Source organism: Sus scrofa, chromosome 13 (assembly GCF_054392235.1).
Source record: "Sus scrofa isolate SSC_HxYL_T2T_F1_AM1 chromosome 13, Sscrofa_HxYL_maternal_Yorkshire_Landrace_v2.0, whole genome shotgun sequence".
NCBI lineage: Eukaryota > Metazoa > Chordata > Mammalia > Artiodactyla > Suidae > Sus > Sus scrofa.
Window position 1 is genome coordinate 119,203,343 of NC_139395.1, and position 24,097 is coordinate 119,227,439.

Here is a 24,097-nt window from a genome sequence, read left to right on the forward strand (position 1 = left end):
AAACAGTTTTGAGGCCCATGAGAGATGTGTATTCTCACAAAATAAAAGAATAACCACAGTGATTTGTACAAACATGGAAATTAGCAAAGTACATATACTGAAAGATAAAGAATTTGCCTGGATGAAACTTGCTGAGAACAGTAGTTCTCAAAGTGGGGGTTGATGAGTGAACATAACAGAATTACCTCAGGAGCTTTTTCCAAACGATTACACACTGTCTTCTCTCTCTCTTCATTTTCTGTTTGTCATATGTGTGTGTGTGTGATTTTTTTTTTTTTATCATTCTGTGATTCCACTTACAGTGGAAATAAAAGTGAGCTATGCAATGAAGTTCCCCAGAATTGATATCTCTTCCTGCCCTTGTTTAGTATGCAATAACTTATGGAAATTGTACCTTATTTTTTTGAAATGGGAGTAGTGAATGTTTCATTTCAAAACTGGAAGTCATGTTTGAATTAATATGAGAAGAGAGTTGATTTATTGTCAAATTCAAGCCTGGTTCACTTAACAAATAAAACATTGGAAGCTGGATTTTATGTATTCAGCATTTCCACACTATGTCTTATCCCTTTTTGAACCGTAAGTTTAAATTTTTAAAAATTTCATCTATGCAGTGATGCATTATGCAAACTTATTTGATAAAGTTGTTAGTTAATAAAATTGATATATATGTGTATATATTTATATATACAGAATAAATATATATTCAGAATTCATTTGAGCAATGTTCAGCTATCACTTATCTACATTTATAAAGAGAGAAGAGTATATGATTCAAATTAAGGAGCAATTTCAATGTCATTTATACTGATAAAATTCAAATCATAAATACCAATAGGAAAGAACAGTATTACAGCAAATGAAAAATGTTTTAAACTACATATATTTGGTTGTGGAATAGTCACATATATTTCATGACAAATTACAGTAAGTTTTTAAATAAATAAGATTTCTTAAATAAATAATAACTGGGTTGTGTTCCTTAAATAAATGTTGATGTAGGATTCAGAAAAAGCTAAGTTAACATGGCCCCCAAATTAAATCTGGCATAATGAATTGTTATTTGTATAAGAAAAGTACTAATTAAAAAAAAAAGAAAAAAAAGAGGACTTTTATTTCATTTTACACATCTCTACCATGAATTAAGCTAAATGTCTTAGTTGCATTGTTACTTTAGTTTAGTCTTGTGATTTCTTTTGCATTAAAATTTACTTTTAATTGTGGTTGGTTTAGTTACTGTTAAGATTTGATTTTATGTCCAATGACTATTTTAATAGATAGAAATTGAAGTGGCTTGAAATCATATCAAAGTAAATAGTGAAACTACCATGGATTTTAATCTCTTCCACAGATAGAATACCAGAAGTTTAATATGAAAGTCTAGTTCATACTTTATCCATTAAGCCTTGTCAATTGGTCTTCAAAAGGGAAAGCATTTTCATTTTTTTTCCCTTTCTCTGTTCATTGTCCTTCTTGTTGAGGAATGTTTACTAAAGGAAAAATGAGAGATTCACGAGCCTAGTTATTTGACAGACAGATTATTTATACCTGTTAACATTTTCTGTGCCCACCTCCCTTTTATTGACAGCTAGAGAAATAAAGGATGTAATAAACTGTTAATTAAATTTCACTTTTGATTCCAAATGTGGTAAAGAAGGGCACAAGTAGGAAAAAAAAAATCCCAACTCAATTTAATAATATAAAATTGTCTAGTTTGATAGATTTTTTTTTCCTTCAAAATTACAGTATGGTTAATGGTTTACATATTGACAGACTTATTTTTTTATTATAAAATTAGTTACCACAGACTACAAAAAATAAAAAAGAGAGACATTTTAAGATAAATTGTTTCCCACAATTCTGTGGGAAAAAAACCTTAGAATTCTAAGTGCAGTAACAGCTTAGTAGTCAGAAAGTTTACACTGTAAATAAGGAAAAACTACTGAAAATGTGTGGACTTGGGAAGGAGGAGGTGGTCTTAATATGGATGTTTTACATATGTATTTTAATTTTGATTAAACCAATATTTTGGATGCCACAGCAAGGACAAAGGGTATTTCAGAGGAGGAAAAACACGGCTTTGAGATTTTAAAGATAGGTACCATATTTTTAAAGCATTTGCTGATTCTCTCTGGATCTCCAGAAGTACTTTTAATTTTATTATTATAGGTTCTGACTTTTTTCACTGGACTTATAAATGATTTCACAGTGAAGTGGGATATGTTGAATTATTTTCTCAGCTTTAGGTACAAGATAAGTGAATTGGGCATTTTGTCATTGGATACAGAGACTTCATTCCCTGAACTTGCCTTGGCACCTAATTTGAGCTCAATGAAAGTGTCTTTGGTCATATCTTGGTACTGATTCAGAAGCAGAGACAGAAAAGTAGGACTATCAGAAATAGTGAAAGGAATAAGACCAGGAGGGAGAAGAAAACTTTTCATTCCTCCGAATAATCAAATGAGACATTTTTGTTGCAGCATCTTTTTTGAAAAGCTAACTGTGTCACTCCCCAGGCTAGGCAATTTATGCCCTTGTTTTAATTCTACCAGAAATCATTATGTAGTCTTCCATCCTTCAAAGAAGCTCTGTAAACCTAGAAGTTTCTAGTAAGATGTGTCAAAACACAAATGCCCTGTATTCCCATATAATATATTATTGGCAATGTGTTTTCTTTTCTTCATCAAGAGAATAGCCCGCTAATTATTAGAATCGATTTAAAATAAAGTATTAAGTTTTGTTTTTACTGGTCACTAGCATATTCATTTTGATGAAACTTGCTTGTTTTTGATACAGTTAAGTCCACTGTAAACTATCAATTCACTGAACTGTTCATCTTATTAACAAGTGAATGAACTGATACACTAAAAAAACGTTTAATTAGGTATGCTGGGCCTTTTTGTCATTGGGTGTTAATGAGGAAAGCCTGCTTTTTACTAGTGTTCACCTGTGTTGTAATGTTTAAAGATATTAGAGGATTTGAGTCAACCATAAATTTATTATAATGCTTTACTGGCTATATATCTTTGAGGTTCACCATATGTATTATTTTCTATTAAAATTTTTAAATGATGTGAAATCATCTAATCAAGGCAATAGAAAGCAATAATACATATTCTTGAAAATATGTATATTATTTTCAGGAGCAAATATCAGAATTAAATGAGCTAGTCAAACTATTACCTCTTTACAACTAGCAGTCCCTGGTGTACACCTGCCTTCTTGCTATGGAAAATCTTCCCTTTCAATTCAGATTTTGTAAAATCTTACGAAAAATGATCATTTCTGTTTCTTATCATTATTACTAGTGTTATACATTTTAAATGAAGGATATTTAAAAGAAGTAGGATGATGAATGTCTTAAATAGGTCTTTCACTTCTCTTATATTTACTGTCAAGATTTCACTTTTTCTACATGCCTAGATAAATTACAAAGGTCTTATTAAATTAATAAAGCTACTGAAATTGTTTTCACCTGTAAAATTTATTCTAGAAATAAAAAATGAAAAGGAGCACTTGTTTTTCATTTGACTTATTTTGCATATTTATAAAAGGTTAGTGTCTTTACTGTGAGGACTTAACTTAAATCACAGTTTGAGATTTGTCTCCTATGACTTAAATAATAAAATGAAACAAATTGGAAGATAAAAGGCTTTTAAATTCAGAAATATTAATTACAGAGTTACATTTTACATGTGATATTCCCAAAGTGAAGACTCATAACTTCGTCCAGCTTCACTTGGACAGCAGCTAGACAGAAGCAAGGAAGAGAAATGAATAAAACTGAAATTATACATGAAAGGAAAAAAATCCATAATTGACATGTAAGTATAATTCAGCATATATAAACTATATACATGTATATACAGTGTATATACACATATAATAGTATTATATCTATATATACACACACACATGATTGCTCAATTACACATGTGTTATTGCTCCTGTTACTTTTAAAAGGCCTATAATATATTTATTAAACAGAATACTTCTATGGTGAAATTTGAGATATTTATGTTCTGATTTTTCACAGTTGAGAATTTTGAGCTAAGTATAATAAGTTATCAGTGTCTAAGCTCAAATTAAACTAGCTCAAATCAAGATGAAATCTTTTTAATACCATTTTCTCTAGTATTATCTTGACTCTTTATAGTCATATGTTTTGCAATTTGTGAAGCATTTTGTTAATGATTCCTTTGTCATAGTCATTTTATGAAAATGCAACATTTTTTGGCCTAGACAACATAATTGCAAAAGGATAGGATTGTATGAACAATGAATTTATACTAAATTAATCAAAATAATGTGTTGCTGTGGTTAAATCAGTCTTATGTTCTGTAGCTACATTATCAATCTTCATAATTCACACAAATATTCTTTGCAGATAGCAAGGATTTAAAGTTAATATTCCTAGTTTTAAAAAAACCTTTTCAAGCTCAATAATTAAACTTCCCTTTTGGTCTCTCTAAACTTTTTATTTAAAATATGGTGGTCTTCATCCTTATATTTCTTAGTATTTTTCAATTAGATAAAATAATATAGCTTTTTAAATAAAAACATAAAAGCATTCACATAATACTGTATAAGAAAAATATGTTAAAATTAGTACTGAATCAAGCTAATATTTCACTTTTAATTATTTTCCACTCAACATCTCATAACGTGACATTACAATACATTTCATTAGTTTCAAATATTATTATTTTAAATTGTAATAAAATAGCAAGGAATAATAGGAAATATAATCAGATCTGGGTCCGCTTCAGTCTAAGTGACCATCACTATGAAGTGAATTAGTAATCTATCTTTTTTTAAATAATCATTTTACTGCAACAAAAAATAGAACAAATACTAATCATAGAGTCTATATTAATTGGTACTTTAAGAAAACATATATGGTATTATAAACTAAAGCTAACGTAGCATTTCTAATGCAAAGCTAAAATAAGTGGCCTAGCTAAGGGGTTAGAAATCTCCATGGAAGCAAAAAATTATCTCCATTGATAGAAAATTCCATCCCTGTATAAATTTATTTTCACTAAATAAACTTATTCCTAATTCAAGGGTAAAATTACTATCTATGTGTAAAGTAAACAATAAATAAAATATAAACATGATAATTATCAAGTTATATTGTAATTTGATATGATTTATGGACACTCATTTTTCAAATGTTGTAAGCTCTGGCATTGTTAGGGATTGTACCTTAACCTGATTTGTATAATATGCCCTGTTATGAAGGTGTACACGGTTATTAAGGAAATGATGATAACTGTTAGAAGTATATATTGTAGCTTTGCACATGAACTTTTATTATACACATACTTTCTACTATTCATCAAAATATTTGATTAAGAGGAATGTGGAGATGATAACTAGTTTTAAAAGGACTTCATAAATCAGATACTAAAACACAAAGGTTAATACTGACTTTTGATGCCTTAAAAAAGATTTTAGGTGAAGAAAGGAGAGATGATTAGAAAGAACAAGGAAAGTGAGATAGCTATGATAAAGTGACTTATGGGAAAGTAAATAGAAACAAAAAAGAAGAGTGACACCTATTTAATAATGGATCTGATCTTCTTGCATAGGAAGAACTGCATTTCAATATTGTATGTAGAGAAATAGTGAATCATGTCCATGGGCTTTTTCTTATCTGAACTAATTCCAAAAACACTTCATATAATGGAGGACAAAAGTTTTAGGTACAAGGTAGCAAATGCAAGGTAGCCCTGAAAAATTGCGTTTTATATTGATATACTTGTTTTTTTTATTTTATGCATATGTATGTTGTTATCCATTTGTAATTAATCAAGAGATATATAAATATGTTATTCTAGACATTTCTAGGGTTTTTTTTTCTTTTCAAGTACAATGCTTTCATTTTATATCAGTCACACAGCTTTAGAAGCTGCTAGTCTCCTTTTTTATGGAAAAAAATGTGATGTAAGGCATCAGTGACTTATAGCGAATTACATTCAACACATAATGATAATTTCTACTAAGGGCAGCTTGAGGAAACACTTGCAGAGAACACTGACTTCACTGCACAATTCTGCAGCTATAGGGTCTGTGAATCTCTGGAGCTCTGCTGTCCTCTGCTGGCCTGATGAGATAAGTGCCTGCCTCAAAGCTCTCAGGTTTCTTTGCATCAGGTTAGTTTCCTCCACAAACAAGTTACCGGCACCTTAAAAATCCAATTTTCTTTGGTTTCACTCACATATAAATGGATCATAACTTGAATTATTGTCAGATTAATTTTGCAACATCAAGTAGTGTCACACAGAAAGAAAAACTCAGCCTCCTATCTTGGTTCAAGCATGTTTCATGCAGTAAGTGGTTGGAAAAAACAAGCACTAAAATGTAATAGTGACAGCTTTCACAGATAACACAATTCTGACAGTAAAATTAGCTCCAAGGCCTTATATTTTGATTGGTTTGTATTGTGTGTGTGTGTGTATCTAGGTAATTTTAGTGTACATTTTAAAAAAGAATAGCAATTTCACTTTCCTTTTCCTTCATGTCTTTAACTTTAGTAAGATTCATGGATCCTTGATCATCTCTTCCTAATTAATCTTGTATTCTTAGCAATATAGTTATTTCATTTTCTCCCAATTGCAAACTGCCTAGGAAAAATGATGCATCATTGGGGTAATAAGTTTAAAATTCATAATTCAAGAGAAAGAAGTGAACTATATAAATCAGATATTTTTATGTCCCAATTGTATTGTATCCTGGTATGGGATGGGCATGGTGGGTTATAAGATTTATCAACATCACAGTGCATCAAACTTGTTAATAAACTAGCTTTCTGTATAAGAAGTAAAAAGAAAGATTTTTCTTAAAAAAATGGGAGCACGAAAGGCATGGCATAGCTGGAGTTTAAGGTTCAAGCTTTGTATCCTCTATATATAATGTATTATGTTTTTCAAAAACTTTTTATTAGGAAAGCTATACCAGACGCATAATCACTATACAATGATTAAACATTACCTTTACAATTTATAATCACTGAAATTACAGAATAAATATATGCACATTTCTTTTTAATCTTTGTGTGTGAGAGAGAAAACATTAAAAGTGCTTCCTACAAAGCTGTTAGTGATATATACCCAGTTGCTTTTTTATGATTTTTGTATTATATATATATTTATAATAAGAAAGTGCAGGTGTTCTCCAAAAAATCTTGGCATCAGGATGAAATATCATAAAGAAGTTGCTCATCCCTAGGTGTGTGCCTCTGGCTGTTAAACCACCAGGCTTCCACTTCAGTAAGACCCATCCTGGGAGATGACTTTTCCCAGGATGGTAGGAGAGATGTTGTGATCTGTACACTAGGGGTGAAGGGAAGGTGGAGCTATGGAGAGGAGAGAAGAACAGATTAAACCCGAACTAATTAGATTGGGTTAAATGAATGGGTGTGTGTGTGTGTGTGTGTGTGTGTGTGTGTGTGTGTGTGTGTGTACGCACGCATGCGCATATACACCTGCACCAGAAGGAAGAAGCTGCAGGTGTAGGGACCTAACTGTGTATAGGGATTTGTGATTTGTGTGTGGGTATATGTATGAGAGAAAAACGAGTGGGTGAGAACATTCCAGCAAGACCCACCCCCTCCCTCCCCGTCTTGCAGTTTCCAGGCATGCAGCAAACTGCATTGTTAATACATGTACAGAATCTGTGCCATGGTGGGAAGAGGAAAGAAAGCCACAAATGACAATTTGTTTTCCCCCCTCCCTGTCAAAAAAAACTATAACTAAAAAAAAAAGTTACTGAAAATAAAAAGACACATTGAATTTTACTTAATTAGGATCAATACAACGATCCCCAATATATACCTTATACATGGCACAGTCAAAGTCTCAAGTTTCAGTATAAAAAAATAATGGTAACATTTGCTGGCAAAAGTCTGCGAAGGCACTTCATTGATTAATGATCTGAGTATGGCCCTTCCTCCAAATCACATCTGAGTGGGGAGAGCATACATCTGTATTTTCTAGTTATCATGCGGTTTCAGTTCTGTTCAGGGTAGGGAAGTTTGTGAGAATGGAGTTGTTGGGACACTTGTAAAGGGAGCAGGGGATATATTTCTTTTATTTTTCTTTTCTTTTGAAAAAAAGCACTAATTTATTTTTCTTTTTCTGTTAGAACCTATATGTTGTCTTCTCCAGGACTTCGAGGTAATCCGGCTTGGTTTGAAGTTTGGCCCTTAACTCGAGGTAATCACTTTTTTGGGTTTGGTGGTCTGTGAAGCCCTTTCCAGCTGAGAAGAGAAGGGTTTCTTTAAGCCTGGCATCCTGCTGTAAGTCTGGGTATTGCATGCCAGGAGGGTGGACATGCAGTTCCTTTAATTTGGGCACTGTGCCATAGAGACAGTCCACAAATCCCACTGTGCAGGGGGCTGGTTGTGGCCTCTCTCGGTCTAGTAGCATACTGCTACCACCACAGCCTCCCCCAGGAGGAAACAGCACCACCCCACCATTCTTCTCATGGTGGCGGAACCCAGCCAAGTCTCCCCCAGTTCCCGCAACTACCCCTGAAACCCCAACTGCTGGGTGGTGAGGGTGAGGGTGATGATGATTCATGGTCACTATGGTATTGAGCTGAGAACTGGACACTGCCAGGGCCCACTCCTTTTCTTTTTCTAGCAAGGTCCGGTAGTTGCTATGGTTCTCCTTGGGTGTCTCAGCAAACTGCTCACTTCCTAGGAGAACCTCCCCCATTCCATGGGGTTGTGTTCCAGGAGCCCCGCATTCTGCACTCCCCACCTCCTGAACTGATGAAACAGCCACCTCCTCCTCCTCACGAGGCTTGTAGATGGGGTTGTTGCACATCTGAGTAACAGGGTGAGGGATATACTCATATACATGACCCACAGGAGGGGCCTTTTCTGGAGAAGAAATAGTTGGTCGTCCCGCACCTCCACTTCCACCTCCACCACCTCCACCGTCATCAAAAAGCCGGTGGCATTGCATCTGGATGCCAGTAAGGTCCACACCTTCTTGCCGCTTGCTTCTGAAGGGCAGCTTCTTCCGGCGCCTTCGGAGGACATAGGCAAAGAGGCCTGCAGCAACAAAGACTGCTGAAAAAAATAGAACCAGCAGGCTGAGAATCAACACAGAAAGTGGCACAGGGCCCCCAGGGGAAGAGAACTCATAAGGTGATTCACTTGTTGGCCCCTCAGCAAGGTGAGAATCTCTAGGCTGAGCTGGAGATGCTCCAGCTGGTGCAATGTGTAGCATCTCTGGGCAGAGAACTTCTAGCTCAATAGTGCGTACATCACGGTGAGTGAGGTTCTCAGGGCTCCTGCATAGCACATCACCCACCACACTGACTGAGCTGATGGTTTCGATCCACTGTTTGAAGGGAACCAGGTCACAGGTACAGTCCCAAGGATTCTCATTGAGGTCTATCTGGACGATGGCATTCAAGTGTTCTAGGACACCAGCCACAGGAAGGTAGAGGAAGTAATTCTTCCTCAGGTTGAGCCGAGCCAGGGACGTGCCTGCAAAGGCATCTGTTGGCAGGGTCCTCAGCAAGTTATTGTTGAGGAATAGCAGCTTCAAGTTGGGCATGAGGCTGAAGGCTGCAGGCTGGATTTCTCGGATGACATTGAACTCGAAATACAAGTAGTGCAGACTCTGTAGGCCTCGGAACATGCCTGGCGTCAGCTTCTCGATGTCGTTGCCATTGAGAAAGAGGCTCTTTAGGTTGGGTAAGTTGATGAAGGCCCCATCCTGGACATAAGAAATACGATTGTTTCCCAGATGTAAGAGATCCAAGGAAGAGAAATTCCAAAAATCAGAACGGTATATTTTCTGAATCAAATTGCTACTCAGGTACAGTTTCTTGGCATTCAGTGGCCTTGGAAGAAGTTCAGAGATGTTATTAAATCCTCGCTCTTTGCAATTGACAGTCAGGCCAAGGTCATTGATGTGCAAATTACAGGTACACCCAGTAGGGCATATAATGGGGATAGGTGGTCTTGTCTGGTAAGGAGCAATGGGAGGTTGGTTTGGACCAGGGTATAAAGCTTGGGATGTAGAGGGTGGCCTTGGTGTTCGAGGCTGTTTGGTGGGCTTGGGCTGTTTATTTGAGGACTTGTATTCAACAGAAGAAGCAGTAAAATGTACAGAGGACAGCATCGAGGAAGGCTTAGTTGGCCATGCATTCTCCTTGCCAGATGATAAGTGGGGAATCCCCAAACTAGCCTCCACCTCAGAGTCAGACAACAAGGGACAGAGTTCTGTCTTCCTGATTTCTCGAAGGTCCTTTCCATGGAAATGGAAAGGAGTCTCGCAAGTGATGTCTCCCACCAGGGCAGTGTAAGGAATGCGTTCTAGCCAACTCTTCAGTTGCACAATTTCACATGTACAGTTCCAGGGGTTTTCTTCCAGCTGGAGCTCCATCAGGCTTCTGCCAATGTGGTCTAGCATTCCTCGGTAAAAAAGAACTTTTAATCTGTTTCCACGTAGGTCCAAGTGGGTTAAGGAGACAGCCTTAAATAAATTGGTTGGAAGCATGGGGATGAGATTATCATTTAAAATCAGAACTCTCAATTTACTTAGGTTTCGAAATGCCCCACTCTCAATACGTTTAATGACATTGTAATCTGCCTGCAGATATTCCAGACTTTCCAAGCCAAGGAAGGTTTCATTTCTGAAGACATCTAGTTTGTTCTCGTGTAGATAGAGCCTCTTTAAAATCTTAAGACCGTTGAAAGCTCCTGTTTGAATATCCTGCAATGCATTGTTCCCAAGGTTAATGGACACAGCATTATTCAAATGAAGAAAACTGTTGGTGTACAATTTCCTCATTGAATTCCTCTGTAGATACAGTTTAAAAGGTCTTGACCAGAACTCAGTAATCTGACTAATATTTGTAAATCCTTTGCTGTCACAATGTATATGAAAGAGGCTTTCTTTAACTTCACAGTAGCATGGATCAAAACAGGGCTCATCTATTTCCTCTGAGTCCTCTATCAGGGGAATCGGGGTAGTCCATCCTAGAGCAATTGTGCTTAGAAGAATTATCCACAACATCCTCCCTCTGTGAAGCATTTCAGCTATAGAAGGTTTCATCGTTCGTGGTTGATTACAAAACTGCAACAGAAATAAAGATGTAGATTTTTAGCTTTTAGTCATATACACTATTCTAATTGACTCCTACATGTGGGGCTTTTTAAGAGTGATATATAAAAACTTTAGCAGTTGTTGAACTGACACTCAAAATTGCCTATCAACATTCTTAATATGTCCTATATTTTATAATTAGGAGACTCTGAAATATTTTACCATGTGATGACGTTTTCCTGAATCAAGCCATACTTGGTAAAGGCTGTATCATACAATCAAAAGCGGCCTTCACTGCTTCTTATAGCAAGCAAGGAAACTGGCATACGGTGATTCCTTTTAGGGATAGGCAGGTTCAGTAATCATGATAGTCATTTGGCCATTAGACCTATTTGCTTGTTAAAATTCACATTGATATCAGAGGTGCCTATTATGGATCTGATTGGAACTCTGATAGAAAAAAAAAAAGGTTCTTTAAACTGTGGGTTTCTACTATTAAAAAAAAATGGCATACCCCAAAGTTATTAAAGAGTATGATAAATTTTGAGCCCATTGACCAATATCAGCTATTGGGTTGTATAAGATGACTGGTATCTCAGGAAAACCTAAGATTTCTATTAAGAAGTGAGCACAGTATGCTTAATTATAGGGCATGCTAACACTCTATGCCCCAACCCCTTTTGCCCAAGCAGAGATTATTAACATCTCCTTTAGTTAAATGATTTCTACATATGTATATCATTTTTCTATTTAAATCTTCTAGGAGTGATTAGCCTTTCTAAAGAACAAGCTCATGCAGTTGTCAGAGCTAAAGATAGTGACAGCTAAAGGAGGCTGAGCCTGGGAGTGTCTGCTAAAACACTTGCAGAGCTTAGTTTGGAATGTATATCTATGCCTTCAAGATCAACTGAGGTACCCTGCAAAAAGCTAGAATGGCAAGTAGTTGGTTAAAGAAGAGTTGAATATTTAAAGGCAAGAAAGGGTGGAAACCTTGATTCTTTCCTGCTGATAAATGATCTATCACATGAAATACATTCAAAGAAAGACATTCTTTTTCAATCAGAAGAAACAAATACAGACATTATTCTAACAATATAGAGCCTTCCTCGATGGCTCTCTTTCCTTGCCTAATACCCTCAGTATATGAAACTGCGTACATAAATGAATTATAATAATGCAGTTTTATTAGATTGCTGTTTCTGAGCTACTGATATGTCAGTCAAAATTGAATTTTTAGTCAATAAAAATAAACCAGAATTTTTAGCATATATATTTCTTTCCATACATATATACATACATTAAGGAAATATTTTGTCAACCTTCTAACTTAAAATTATATAATTTATAGTGAGAGTGAAAAGAATAAATCTCTACATTCAACTTGCGCATAATGTACACAGCTGTAAGGAAAGGCGAACCCATTTAAAAAAAAGCAAAGAGAAATTTGCCTTAGGCATGCAATACTCAATTTTTGGAAACAAATGAAAAAAGAAGACAGATGAGGCTATGTTGCAGTATCAGTGCTTTCCCTGTCTCCCTTATAAAGTATTAAAATCTACTTAAATTCTTTCTTTTTCACCATTCTTTAAAAAAAAAAAAAATTTTTCTTTTTGAGGTCCCGGAGATTTATATAGGAAAGGCTCTAGATGTCTTTGACTTACCTATTTTGCAGTTTTTTTTTGTTTGTTTTTTTTTTTTTTTTAAGCATTGAACATGGGGGGTCGAGGGAGCTTGAGTTTAAAGATTCTCCCTCTCCCTTCCTTCCTTCCTTTTGCTGAAGCTGAAGCAAGTAGGGGGGATGGGTAAGGGGGGGGAGACCAAGGCGGAGGCGGGGGGCGTGGGGGGGGGGGGATAAAAGGCAGCAAGCTTGAGACGTGCTGGGAATGCAATGGGCCTTTCAATGGGCTTCTTTAGAATGCAGAACTGCCGCTTGGCAGACTATAGAGGAGGGAGGAGAAGGGGCTGCTGCAGGCTTCCAGCTTCGCCGTCGCCGCCGTCGTCGTCGTAGCTGCTCTCTCTGGGTACCCGAAGCACATCATTGGGCACTTGGAGGAAGGGCGGGAGGAAGGCAGGCTCAATCACGGCGCAATGTCTTGGACTTCTCTTGCGCTGGCTTTTTTTCCCCCCCAATTTGTGCTGTAACCATGAATCCAGCTTTCCACGTCACGAAAATGAGCTCCAAGAAGAGGAACGAGCTTAGCATGGGGTCGCGCTTGAGCACTAGGAAGCTTTGACTATACAGCTTGTTTGTATGTGCGTGTGTGTGTGTGTGTGTGTGTGTTTAAGGGGAAAGAAAAGAAGTGGAGGGGTCAAGATGGCAAATTTGTAAAAATAGAAAACAAGAAGGAAAAGAAGATCAACCAAGGGGAAATATTCCTGTGGTTGGGACTGGGTGGGGGAGGGATGTGGGCATTTATTTATTTATTTTTAATTTATTTTAACTCTCAAGGAAACTATTGCCTGACTAGTTTGCTCCTCTAGTTCCCAAATTTCCGCTTTCTAGTGTGGACAGTTTGAAAAGTAAAACTGTCCTTAGGAATTATCCTTTTCACAGCACAGACACACTTCCCTCCAAAGACAGGGATAAAGGGAAATTCAGGTTTCCAAGGTAGAAGAGCCGATTCTAGCTGATTCTGCTTGGGTGTCCTAACAGCTCAGGCAGCTTGAGCGACTTGGACGGAGTTTCTCCTGCATTTTGCTTCGATCTCTTTGCACCAGGAATCCCTTTTTATTTATTTATTTATTTATTTATTTATTTATTTATTTATTTATTTATACTGCAGCTCAAAGCCTTCGATTTCCCCTGGGTTCAACAGTCATGTGTTTGTTTCTACCTTTTAAAAATCAGAGACAAGCCAGTGCTCTGGAAGGATATGTAGACCACTTGGGTAACAATGACACATTTCACTTCTTCCACCAGGGAAGACCTCGTTGGGATAGGGGGCAGCATTTCAGGGTTTAGAGCCTTTCTTTTTTTCTGTCTTTTTTTAACCACCAAATTTCTCCATGATATTTTAGGGAAGATGGTAGAGAGTTGTGAGGTTGGAGGTGATTAAGGGAATATATTTCAGTGAAGAGAGGCTGCTCACAAGAATCCTCTAAACAGGAGTTTTTAAAGGCTCACCTGATGGTTCTACAGCCCTACCTACTGGAGGAAATGAACCTTATTGGGGAAACAGGAGAGTGGCAACTGTGCAGCAAAAGAGTTTAATTAGCGAGAACTGTGCCTTCTCGCTGTCCGCACCTCCCCCCCCAACACATATCAATCCAGTCATCCACTCCTGTGCAAGGGAGGGACTTTCTGGTCGCTAAAGAACTGGACTGAATCTCACTTGTCCAAGGGCTCAAAGTTAATCCGTAGATATGGCTTTCACCCAAAGCGCTTTTTACAAAAGCAAATAAAAGAAAACACAGCTTATAAGTATCAGTTTCTTATTATTTTAAATATATGTCACCTAACTCAAAACGTTGCTTAAGTCAGTCATAGGATATTTGCATAATATTTTGCATTAGAAATGACCGCACCTGAGTCCTCCCCTTATTAGCTATCAGAGAGTAAGTAAGCAGGCGGGCCGAATTCTCTTAACATTCTACACCCTTAACCTTCTAGACCCACCCTGTTTCTCTGGTCTCTACCGAGAAGCAGACCAAAACCCACAGCCAGACAGAGCTCAGAATGAGACCAATCCCATCTCCTTAACCAGCTGCGAACTCCAGCCTCCACCCCACCTTCTGTAGCAGAGGCGGTGACTGTTCCAGGGATCTTATACGAACCGAAGATGGGATAGAATCAATGGGTAAACCAGAGGCTTCCCTGAGCTTCCCAGCGACGGTAAATGTCCGTTCCTGCAATCATTCTCTATTCTCTCTTGAACTACAACCCCCTAAATTCTTGATTTGGGACATGCCCTGAAGGTTGTTTAACCATTTTCCTTTTTCTTATTTCAGTGTAGCGTGTCTCAGCGATAGGAAAAGCTTTAAAAGTTAGGAAATGAAGGGCCCTGGAGCCCAGGTTTAGATCGCTTCCTGCTGCGAGCGCCCGGCATCATTTGTTTGTCCACAGGGAGGACAAGAAGCCCTTTCTCCCCACTGTGCCCTCTTCCACCTCCCCCTCCTCTTTGTTGGATCTCCGAGCCCACTAATCTCTCCATATCTAAGATAAAATATTCCAATATGGAAGCGAAACGATCTTCCCTAGAACAAATAATTAAAATGCTGCATCATTCATTTTCTGAAAAGCCCTGAGCCTTCCAGAGGTCCTTTTTAAATCTGCTGTCGCCAAGCGAAACGCACAATGGGTCTGTTTAGAAATAGAAAATGATTAAAAGCTCAAGCCATTTTCCTTCTATCTTTTACAACACGAGTGTTCTGCTGGGGGAGGGGCCCTTCGCTCCGCCACCTGGCCTAATTGTTGGAGTTACTTACGATTTACTCCCCCTAGAAAAGGGGTCCGAGGGTATGTAAGTCTCCGGTATCACTCTTTCTATCATTGTCCTTACCGCTAAATGATCCAGTTAAAAAATACAACCCTCTAGCACCTGTGAGCGCACAGAAGCCACCGCCACCAAACTATATGCTCTACAGCGAACGCCCTTATACGCGAGAATACTGGTGTATTCAATTAGGCAAAGTAGGAAAGGATGGCGGCTAGTACCTATCAGTGCAGAGCGCTCTCGATCTCCGAGGTTTACTCCGAGGGGCTTCTCAGCGGGAGGCGTAAACTCTCTGGGAGGCTGAATTGTATCCATCATGCCGTAGCCTGCAGTTTCTCCTCCTCAGGCCACCAAGTTTCAAGAAAGGCCACCAAATCACGCTTGTAATCCTTTTAAGTGTTTCCACCTTTGAGACTCGCAGGGAAATGGTCGCTGCATACCAATGGGAGAGCCAGGCGCACACCTAGCGCGGCAATGCAAGTGACAGGCAGCTCACAACCACAGCTCTATATGCCATCGGTGGCAGGCAGGCAGCGTGAGTGTCCCAGGACTGGGTTCTTTGACTTAAGATCTCAATGCTCCTGATTCAGTGGCGAGCTTCGCGGTCCCCAAGAGCCCTGGCTCAGTGTTTTTTTTTTTTTTTTTTTTTTCTTTCTCGCTTCCTGAAAGGTTGTCGCTCACAGCGAAATCCCTTCCCGAGGCCTCCTTGCACACGAGGAGCTGGTACTAGCCTTACCTTCTCCGGGTGTCTTTGCTCTTGACCCTTTGGGGTAGGTGGGAGTGGGGGTAGGTGGTGTGAAGATGAGAAAAGAAGAGGGTGGGGAGGAGCGGGAAGGAGGCTGGAAGGGGGTGACCAGATCCCAGATCTCAGATCCCAGCACTGGCCAGACAACGAAGGTGGGGGCGGGGGGGGGGGAGAGAAAAAGAGAGATGGGATACAAATACAACAGTATGGCTGTACACACCAAATTCGACTTGGATTTGGTGAATCTCGGGCAAAGCACCAAGGTGAAGCGATCCTGTTGGCAGAGAGTGAGCCCCCTGACAGCTCACGGTTCAAACACCCTCACTTCTCGAGCGGGAGAGGGTGGGGGGCGGGGAAGGGGACCGCGGAACGTTTCAGGCCAAGGAGACGCTCTTGGCAGCGGCATCTTCTAAGACTGACCTGCTTTAAAAGTGCCACTTTAACGGCCTAGGAAATAACTGAAATCGGATTACACGTTACTTACCAACGTCTGCACCCAAACTGGGAGCGGCAGGTCGGGCGTTAGGACGCAGTATACGAAACGCCGGGCTGGAACCCGAATGCAAATCCATCAGCCGCCCCCAAATCGCGCACAGAGGGAGCGGCGCTCGGGAGCCCCCAGATCAGCCCATCTCCAGAGCCTCCGCCAGCTTGTCCCCCCAACACCCCCGGCCCCTCCTCCGCGCCAACTGTGTAAATCAGCCGCCGCAGTCCTCTAGCCGCGCATCTCAGGCAAATCCCTGCTTAGGAAGCAAGGAAGCAAATGATATTCATTCTCATTCTCTCTCTCTCTCTCTCTCCCTCTCCCCCCTCTCTCTCCCTCTTCCCCCCCCCCCTTTATTGGTCACAATCTGGCACCTCTACAAATAAAAACCCTATCGAACTGAGTGACAGGAAACTAGCATTCTGCATCTGTAAATTGATTTTAACTTTTATTTGTAAGTGAGAGATGGCTGTTTGGAAAATTACAGCCCAGGCCAGAGAGAGTGGGGGTGATCAAATTAAGACCATTTGACCTGTATTGGTGGGCGGCATCGCTAAAAGCCTCCTAAAGCTGGTGGCAAGTTATTCGTAGTAGTACCCCCACCGTTATGATCCATAGGTGATAAATTGAAAGTATACATATTTCCTCATCTGTTTACACCTGCTGAAAGGAAGGAAAAAAACATTTTGGGTGGAAGGAGGTGTGGGGGGGCATTTGATGCAGAGATGCAGGATAGCATTTCAAGACAAATTGTTCAAGGAACACTTGAACAATTATTGCACCTATGTAAAAGTATTATTACAACATTATATACCCACTGGAAGTGACCATTACCCCCACTGCAGTCATGCTAACGCAGTCATTTAATGCTCCATTCAATCTGCAGTGTAAACCAACGCAGTTCTTTTTAATAGATCTTGTTCATCAGAGACTTGTGCTGGAGAGAGGGCTTTCTTCCACTAGCTTCCAAACTGAATAGGAGGTAGTCTGGGAATCATCTCTGTATCTTTTACCATTTCTTCTTGAAGTCAATGCAATAAATTGTCCAAGACAAGGGAAGTTATGTAGCTGTTATAATTGTAGATGTAAAATGAACTTGCCCTATTTTCAAAAGCTTTCAAAGGAACTCTAACTCTACCCTTGCAAAGAGACAATACTTTTAATTTATATATGAAAATTATTGAGCAACAGACCTGAATATATGATATTAGTCTTTATTTAATGGACTTTCTATATACTATATCATTGTTACTCTTTATTGTGTACTTGTAATTCAATGTTTAATGTCCATATTACCTTCATTGAAAGAGAGAAGAGGATAGAACTGGTCATTATGAAAACTAGGGGCCTGTGGAACTTTTGGATTATGTGTATATGTATATATTTGCCAAATTCAGTATGGCAACTCCATTGGTTATGCCTAAAGTGTGAGTTTACATTGCTTTTTAAAAAATAATACATTTATAATGTTTCAATTTGTTCTCTAAAACACTCAGTTTTCATTAAGACTATATAGATTAACAAGGTATCTACAGGAACCAAGAAGTGACAAAATCATGATATCAAAATCTGTTCCTACTGGCATAAATTCCAAACCTTTCCTCAGTATTTTCTTGGATGGTAAATGCTTCCATATGAATTGTACATATGTGAAAACATGGATATGAAAGAACATTTGTCTTGGGTTTTTTACTTATTAGGTCTTCAGATTCAGTTTTAAAGCGCTATATATCCAGGAAAAGTCCATCCCTATAACAAATCAGTCTGATTTAGGAGAAACCATGCTACATTAGTAAGCTGATGAGTCATAGACATGTTTCTGGCCTTTTCAGGTGCTTGCTCAATTTGAGGAGAATCACTCCTGAGTACACCATATTCTATGTGGGCAGGTGTGAAATCACACACACACCCCAGAGCCTCAGGGCTGGAGGATATTAGAGTAACCCTGCAAGACATCAGTCAACATCATTCCAAAAATAGCTGAATCTTTTTAACTTTTTGGAACTTCTAAACTTTATTTGATTTTCAAGGTTATTTGTTGATAAGAAAACTCTGAATAGGTTAATATGCTTATTCTGAGCAGATGTTGGTATGGCTTGATGATACTGGGGAGCAACAGAAGATTGAATAGCTGGGATGGGCTGTTAGTGTTAAAAGTTAGTACTTTGAACACAAATATTTCAGGCCAGATAAAAATGTTGTCGAGTAAGTGATTGTGATGGGCCTTTGAGTGATTTTATGTTATAACTTTTCAGTGCATTCTCTGAAGGCATTTACATGCCCATAGTTTTATTTTAATCATACATAATTTACATTGTGAAAAGGAAGAACTCTTGTGAAAAAACTATTCTTTATTAATAATGCATAATAGATAAAGGAGAAATATAGAAGTAATATATAGAATGTACTTTTCAGTTCAATAAAAATTAAATGTTTATATTGCTGATTGGAACATATATTTTTATTTACAAAAACTTTATAGTACTTAGCTTCATTTTTACTACTGTACCATTTTCTAGAGAAGGACAGGGTATTTAACTGAACAAAGTAAGTGTATTGTTCTTGACTAACATATATTTTATTCACTTTGATTAAAATGAAATAAACAAATACATCTTTTGAAAGATTTAAAACTAATTGAAGTGGTACTAGAGAGTTTGTTGTATAATGGAGCATTCACCCAAGAAAGTTGCAAATTGTAGCAGTTTATGATTATATATGGCATACCTGAGTCATCCATGTATTCTATTCATTTGTTTTTATTGCACAAGCATCTTGAAGCCTACCTCTTTTTATTTTTTCCTTCTCTTGGTCTTTTTAGGGCTGTGCTTGTGGCATATGGAGGTTCCCAGGCTAGGGGTCAATGACCAAGCCCCAGCAGTGTGGGATCTGAGCTGTCTGCAACCTACACCGCAGCTCACAGCAATGCTGCCAGATCCTTAACCCATTGAGCGAGGCCAGGGATCAAACCTGCGTCCTCATGGATACTGGTTGGGTTCATTAACCACTGAGCTGTTACAGGAACTCCTTTTTTTCCCTTTGTGCATTCCAAATAATTTTCAGGCCAGCACTACTCATTTGATAATTATCAAAAAGTTCATTAAACCCTCATTTCATTAACTTTTTATACTGCTGTTAAAACAATTGAAAATATAGCTACACACACTATTTTTTAATGGGAATTTAGCCTGCAAAAAAATTAGGCAAATAAAGGCATGACTAAACAGAAATTAAATATTTTTAATTTTGTTATGTTTTAGAGCTCATTAGTATTTATAGAAAAAAATTCGAAGGATTGAACAATTCATGTACTTACCTACATATTTATTTGTATAGGTCTTTCTAAACCTCCATATAAGAAACATGTTTGGAACATTTTACATAACATGTAGAAAAAGTTCCAAAACATTGCTGTTTTTTTTGAAAGCATCTTATAGAATTTAGTGCATCCATGTAGATTTGTAGGTGTTACCTGCATCGTGATTATAACTAACAATCTATAAATAGAAGTAGTCACAAGATATTCAATTAGACATTGATCTTTTCTATCCTGTTTCACTAGGACATTTAGGAACATTTTATAGGTATCCACTAAATGAAATCTCAGTTTATTTTTGAAGTAAACACATCTTTTAATCTTTTAAGTAAGCTATTTTAGGACTCCCAAAGTTAATCTATTCAATATGAACAACGTTCCAGATTTTTATTTGTAGTCTGGATTAAGCATAAAAAAATGTGTCCTTTTATAAGAGATTTTCTAAAAATTATTTGAAATTAACAGATTGTAGATATTAAGATTAAGCTATTGAGAGACAAAATTATTTGAGACCAAATTAAACTGAAATTAATCAAATATATTTGTTGAAATGAATTACACTGTTGAATAAATACATCAGGAAGTAAACAGTAGGTGTTATATGTAGTGGAAAGAGGAAAATCACGTAAGTTTTAGCTGTGAAGGAAGCTTTTAAAAAAGTAAATCATAAAGGGCATAAGAATAATTTTATAATGGCGTTCTCTCATGGTATAATGGGTTAAGGATCTGGGCATTGTCATTGGAGTGGCTTCAGTTTCTGCTGTGGTGCAGGTTCAGTCTCTGGCCCTGGCCCCGGAACTTCCACATGCCCATGACACAGGCATGGCTAAAAATAATAATAATAATAAATAAAGGGATAATTTTATAACCTCATAGAATCTTGGAATTAAGCAGGACTTGAAAGTTTATCTAGTCTGACTAATTATGTGATATTCAAATTCCTACTTCACTATCCCTTGCCAAGTTATTATGCAGTGCAAACTATGCTTTAATATTGCCCATGATTGGAGCATAGTACTTTTCAGCACAAGCTGTTTTGTTTTTGGACAAATCTAATCAATAGAAAAATATTAAAGCAAACTGAAAAAAATTTTTTTTCTTCTACTTCCCATTACTATGCCTTAGTTACCCCTTGACAATTTGTTTAAAAATCTAGGGTAATTAATACCCTACTTATTTGAGTTAGATTTATGTTTATTCAGAGAAACTTACCTGACAGGTAAAAATGCAGAACTGATCCTCAGGAGATGAGTTAAAGCTAGAGAAGGAGTCATTTAAATTGATATGATAGTTGATGTCATGAAACTATAGAATTTGTGATAACTACTGAAGAGACAAGATGTGAAAAGGCATTATAGTGCTTACACTAATTTTCATGAAAATCTCCATAGGGCCACAGTTGAAGTTCTCTATGTGTCCTCTTAATCTACTCATTTAAAATCAACTATAGCGTCATAGAGGATTCGTGTTGGCATCAACTAAAGAAGGTAGAGAGCTTAAACAATGCATGTAGAAGATTATAAGTCAAATCACGTTTCCCCATGTCTTTGAGTTTTTGAAATCTACTTGAGAGCATGAATATGAAATGAATATTTTGAAATGAGGCTGATTTCAATATAAGGCTGTTGAAAAATATTTCCTCACGAGATAAAAGGTTTTTAATAGAGTTATCTGCTCAAATTCACAGGTAATGGAAATCTTATGTACACCCTTAATTTTTAAGGATAGAACAAGAATGTTATGAAAAACTGAATATATATAAATAGTAGGAATTCTAAAGTGACTTAAATTAAAAAAAAAAAAATGTTTCCATGAATTCGGCTGCCTCCCCTGTATCACTCTGCTGAGTTACTTAGGCATATAGCTTCTTTTACCTTTTGTAATCTACCTAAACCTCCCATCACATTTCTGTTGTTAAACAATCACTGTTCAGTGATTCTTATATCACTCTGTCTTTTGACTATTAAAATTGGTGTTTTGTGTCTCTGTGTATTCACATTTGGGTATCTAAAAATAAATAAGTGATTCCATGATATCAATTTTTTCCCATCGTATCTAACAAAATTATCTTCTTTCACAGATGAATGGTCTTAATTTTATTTCTTCTGATGGTAGTGTTTTTAAGAATTTGATGAGTGAAAAAAATGTTTATTATAAGTGTTATTTTTAGCACATATTTTAAAAAGAAAAAATTAAATGTGGATACCATTTACTGGTTTTAATAATGACAGAACTACCAAATAGTGTATAACCTATGATGCTACATATTTATCCCCTCCCCCCAAATCATAAAATACCTTGTAGAAAGCTTCACTAAAAATATAAATAAAATTAATGATTTTTCATATTTAGGCATATATTGTGATGTTGCACCCTTAATATTTTCAAAGGATAATCTGACCTAAAACTAACTTCCTTATTTCTTGTTTTAATTGAATATTGTTTAATTTTTTTTTTCTTTTTTTGGCCATCCCTTGGCATATAGAGTTCCTGGGCCAGGGACTGAACCCATAGCTGCAGCAACATCAGATCCTTAGCCCGCTGTACTGGGCCAGGGATCAAACCTGTGTCCCAGTGCTTCCAAGATGCTGCCATTCCCATTGTACCACAGCAGGAACTCCTAATCAATCGAGTATTTTTATTGAAAGGGTAGTGGTGAAATATCTCATGTGATTAATACAGTGACAGGGTGTTTGTTAATAACTTCTCCATTTCCCTCCCATTTTGAAACACTTTATGATTGATTTTGTAAAATTTTATTTGAAACGCCATGAAGAGTAGCCAAAATATGTCTCACATATACATGATATTTATTTGTGTGTATTTCTGTATGTGTATAAGTTAGGAGGGTACAATGTTGGAAATTGACAGATTCCTTTAAAATCTTTCAATTGTTTTGTCTCTAAAATTGTTTTACTTCTAAATGGGAAGCATACCTAGTTTCAAAGATTTTATAATATAACAAAATAGTTGTCCATAAGATATTAAAATTGGAATATATATCCTAAGTACCCTTTTATTGATATTGGGTAATAATATCCATTGTGTTAAAAACTCCTGAAACACTCATGTCCCAAAGGATCAGATAGATAATCTTTAGGAACTGACCTTTTTCTAGGCTTAAGCCAATGCCCTGGAAAAATAACTCTGTTCAACAGTTTAATAGGCTGATAAAACCTCCCCATGTGCAAGCACTTTCTCTTATTTATCGAAAGGTAACTTTTTTTTTTAGAATACTAATTACCTTTTAGTTCTTATGCCAAAATATATAAAAAATAAAAATATCCAAATCTTGAATACTTTCAACATCCTTTAGTTGTTAAAAGGAGTTACAGTGTAATCTAATGGAAATTTGAGGACTGAAACAAGTACAACCAGAACTCAAGGGAAACATAATTGGAAATTAGGCCACACTTTGTCTATCTCAGTGTCCAAACAGTCTCCTTGTCATCTCCCTCACTTCCTATAGGTTCTGTACAACAGCAAGAATGATTCTTAAAAATGTAAGGTCGATATTATCTTCTAGTAACCCTCTAGTGGCTTCCCATCTCTTAAAGTAAAAGCTAGCATTCTGACGCAAGTTCACAAGCCCTGTGTGATCTTCTTGCGTTCTCCATATCTGACTTCATATCCTATTGCTTTCTTCCTTGTTCCCACTGTTAGATGATTTTCCCCTCTTGCTGTTCCTTTGACTAACCAAGCATATACTTATATCAGAGCTTTTACACCTGCCATGCACTCTGCCCAGAACACCCTTTCACAAATATCAGCTTGACTGGCACCATCACTACATTCAGATTTCCATTCAAAGGATATATGATAAAATAGGTATCCTTGACCTTACTACTCCAGGTAGCAATTCCCCCATTACATTTAAACATCATGACCTGCTTTATTTTTATTTATGCAGTTTTCTCACCTAATGACATGTAATTTATATGCTTATGTGTATTTACCATCTATCTCCTACTACAAGAATAAGCTTCATGCGAACAAGAATTTTGTCTTAGTCATTGTAGTATTTTTGGCACCTAAAACAGCACCTAG

The 24,097-nt window shown here is 37.2% G+C and overlaps 2 protein-coding genes across 7 annotated transcripts in view; both read right to left on the reverse strand.

The window, feature by feature from the left end:
• SI (sucrase-isomaltase) overlaps positions 1-17,018 on the reverse strand; it is a 164,669-nt gene extending 147,651 nt beyond the window's left edge. For 3 of the 4 annotated variants that reach the window (XM_084986882.1, XM_084986880.1, XM_084986883.1), the window contains exon 1: positions 16,735-17,018. The gene's annotated coding sequence lies outside the window, so the exon portion shown is untranslated. Of the gene's footprint in view, positions 1-15,726; positions 15,933-16,734 lie in introns of those variants that run through there. The other variant, XM_084986879.1, reaches the window with a different exon arrangement.
• SLITRK3 (SLIT and NTRK like family member 3) lies at positions 6,923-17,018 on the reverse strand. Of its 3 annotated transcripts, none has more exons than XM_005657095.4 (2): positions 16,735-17,018; positions 6,923-11,102 (listed from the first exon to the last, which is right to left on the reverse strand). In XM_005657095.4, the coding sequence occupies exon 2, from the start codon at positions 11,079-11,081 to the stop codon at positions 8,145-8,147; it is 2,937 nt and encodes a 978-aa protein (XP_005657152.1). In that variant the 5' UTR covers positions 11,082-11,102; positions 16,735-17,018; the 3' UTR covers positions 6,923-8,144. The 3 variants fall into 3 exon arrangements, with proteins under 3 accessions (XP_005657152.1, XP_005657153.1, XP_084843628.1); XM_005657096.4 differs by having other exon boundaries at positions 15,727-16,941; XM_084987502.1 differs by lacking the exon at positions 16,735-17,018 and adding an exon at positions 12,734-13,327.
• Positions 17,019-24,097: the final 7,079 nt, after the last annotated feature.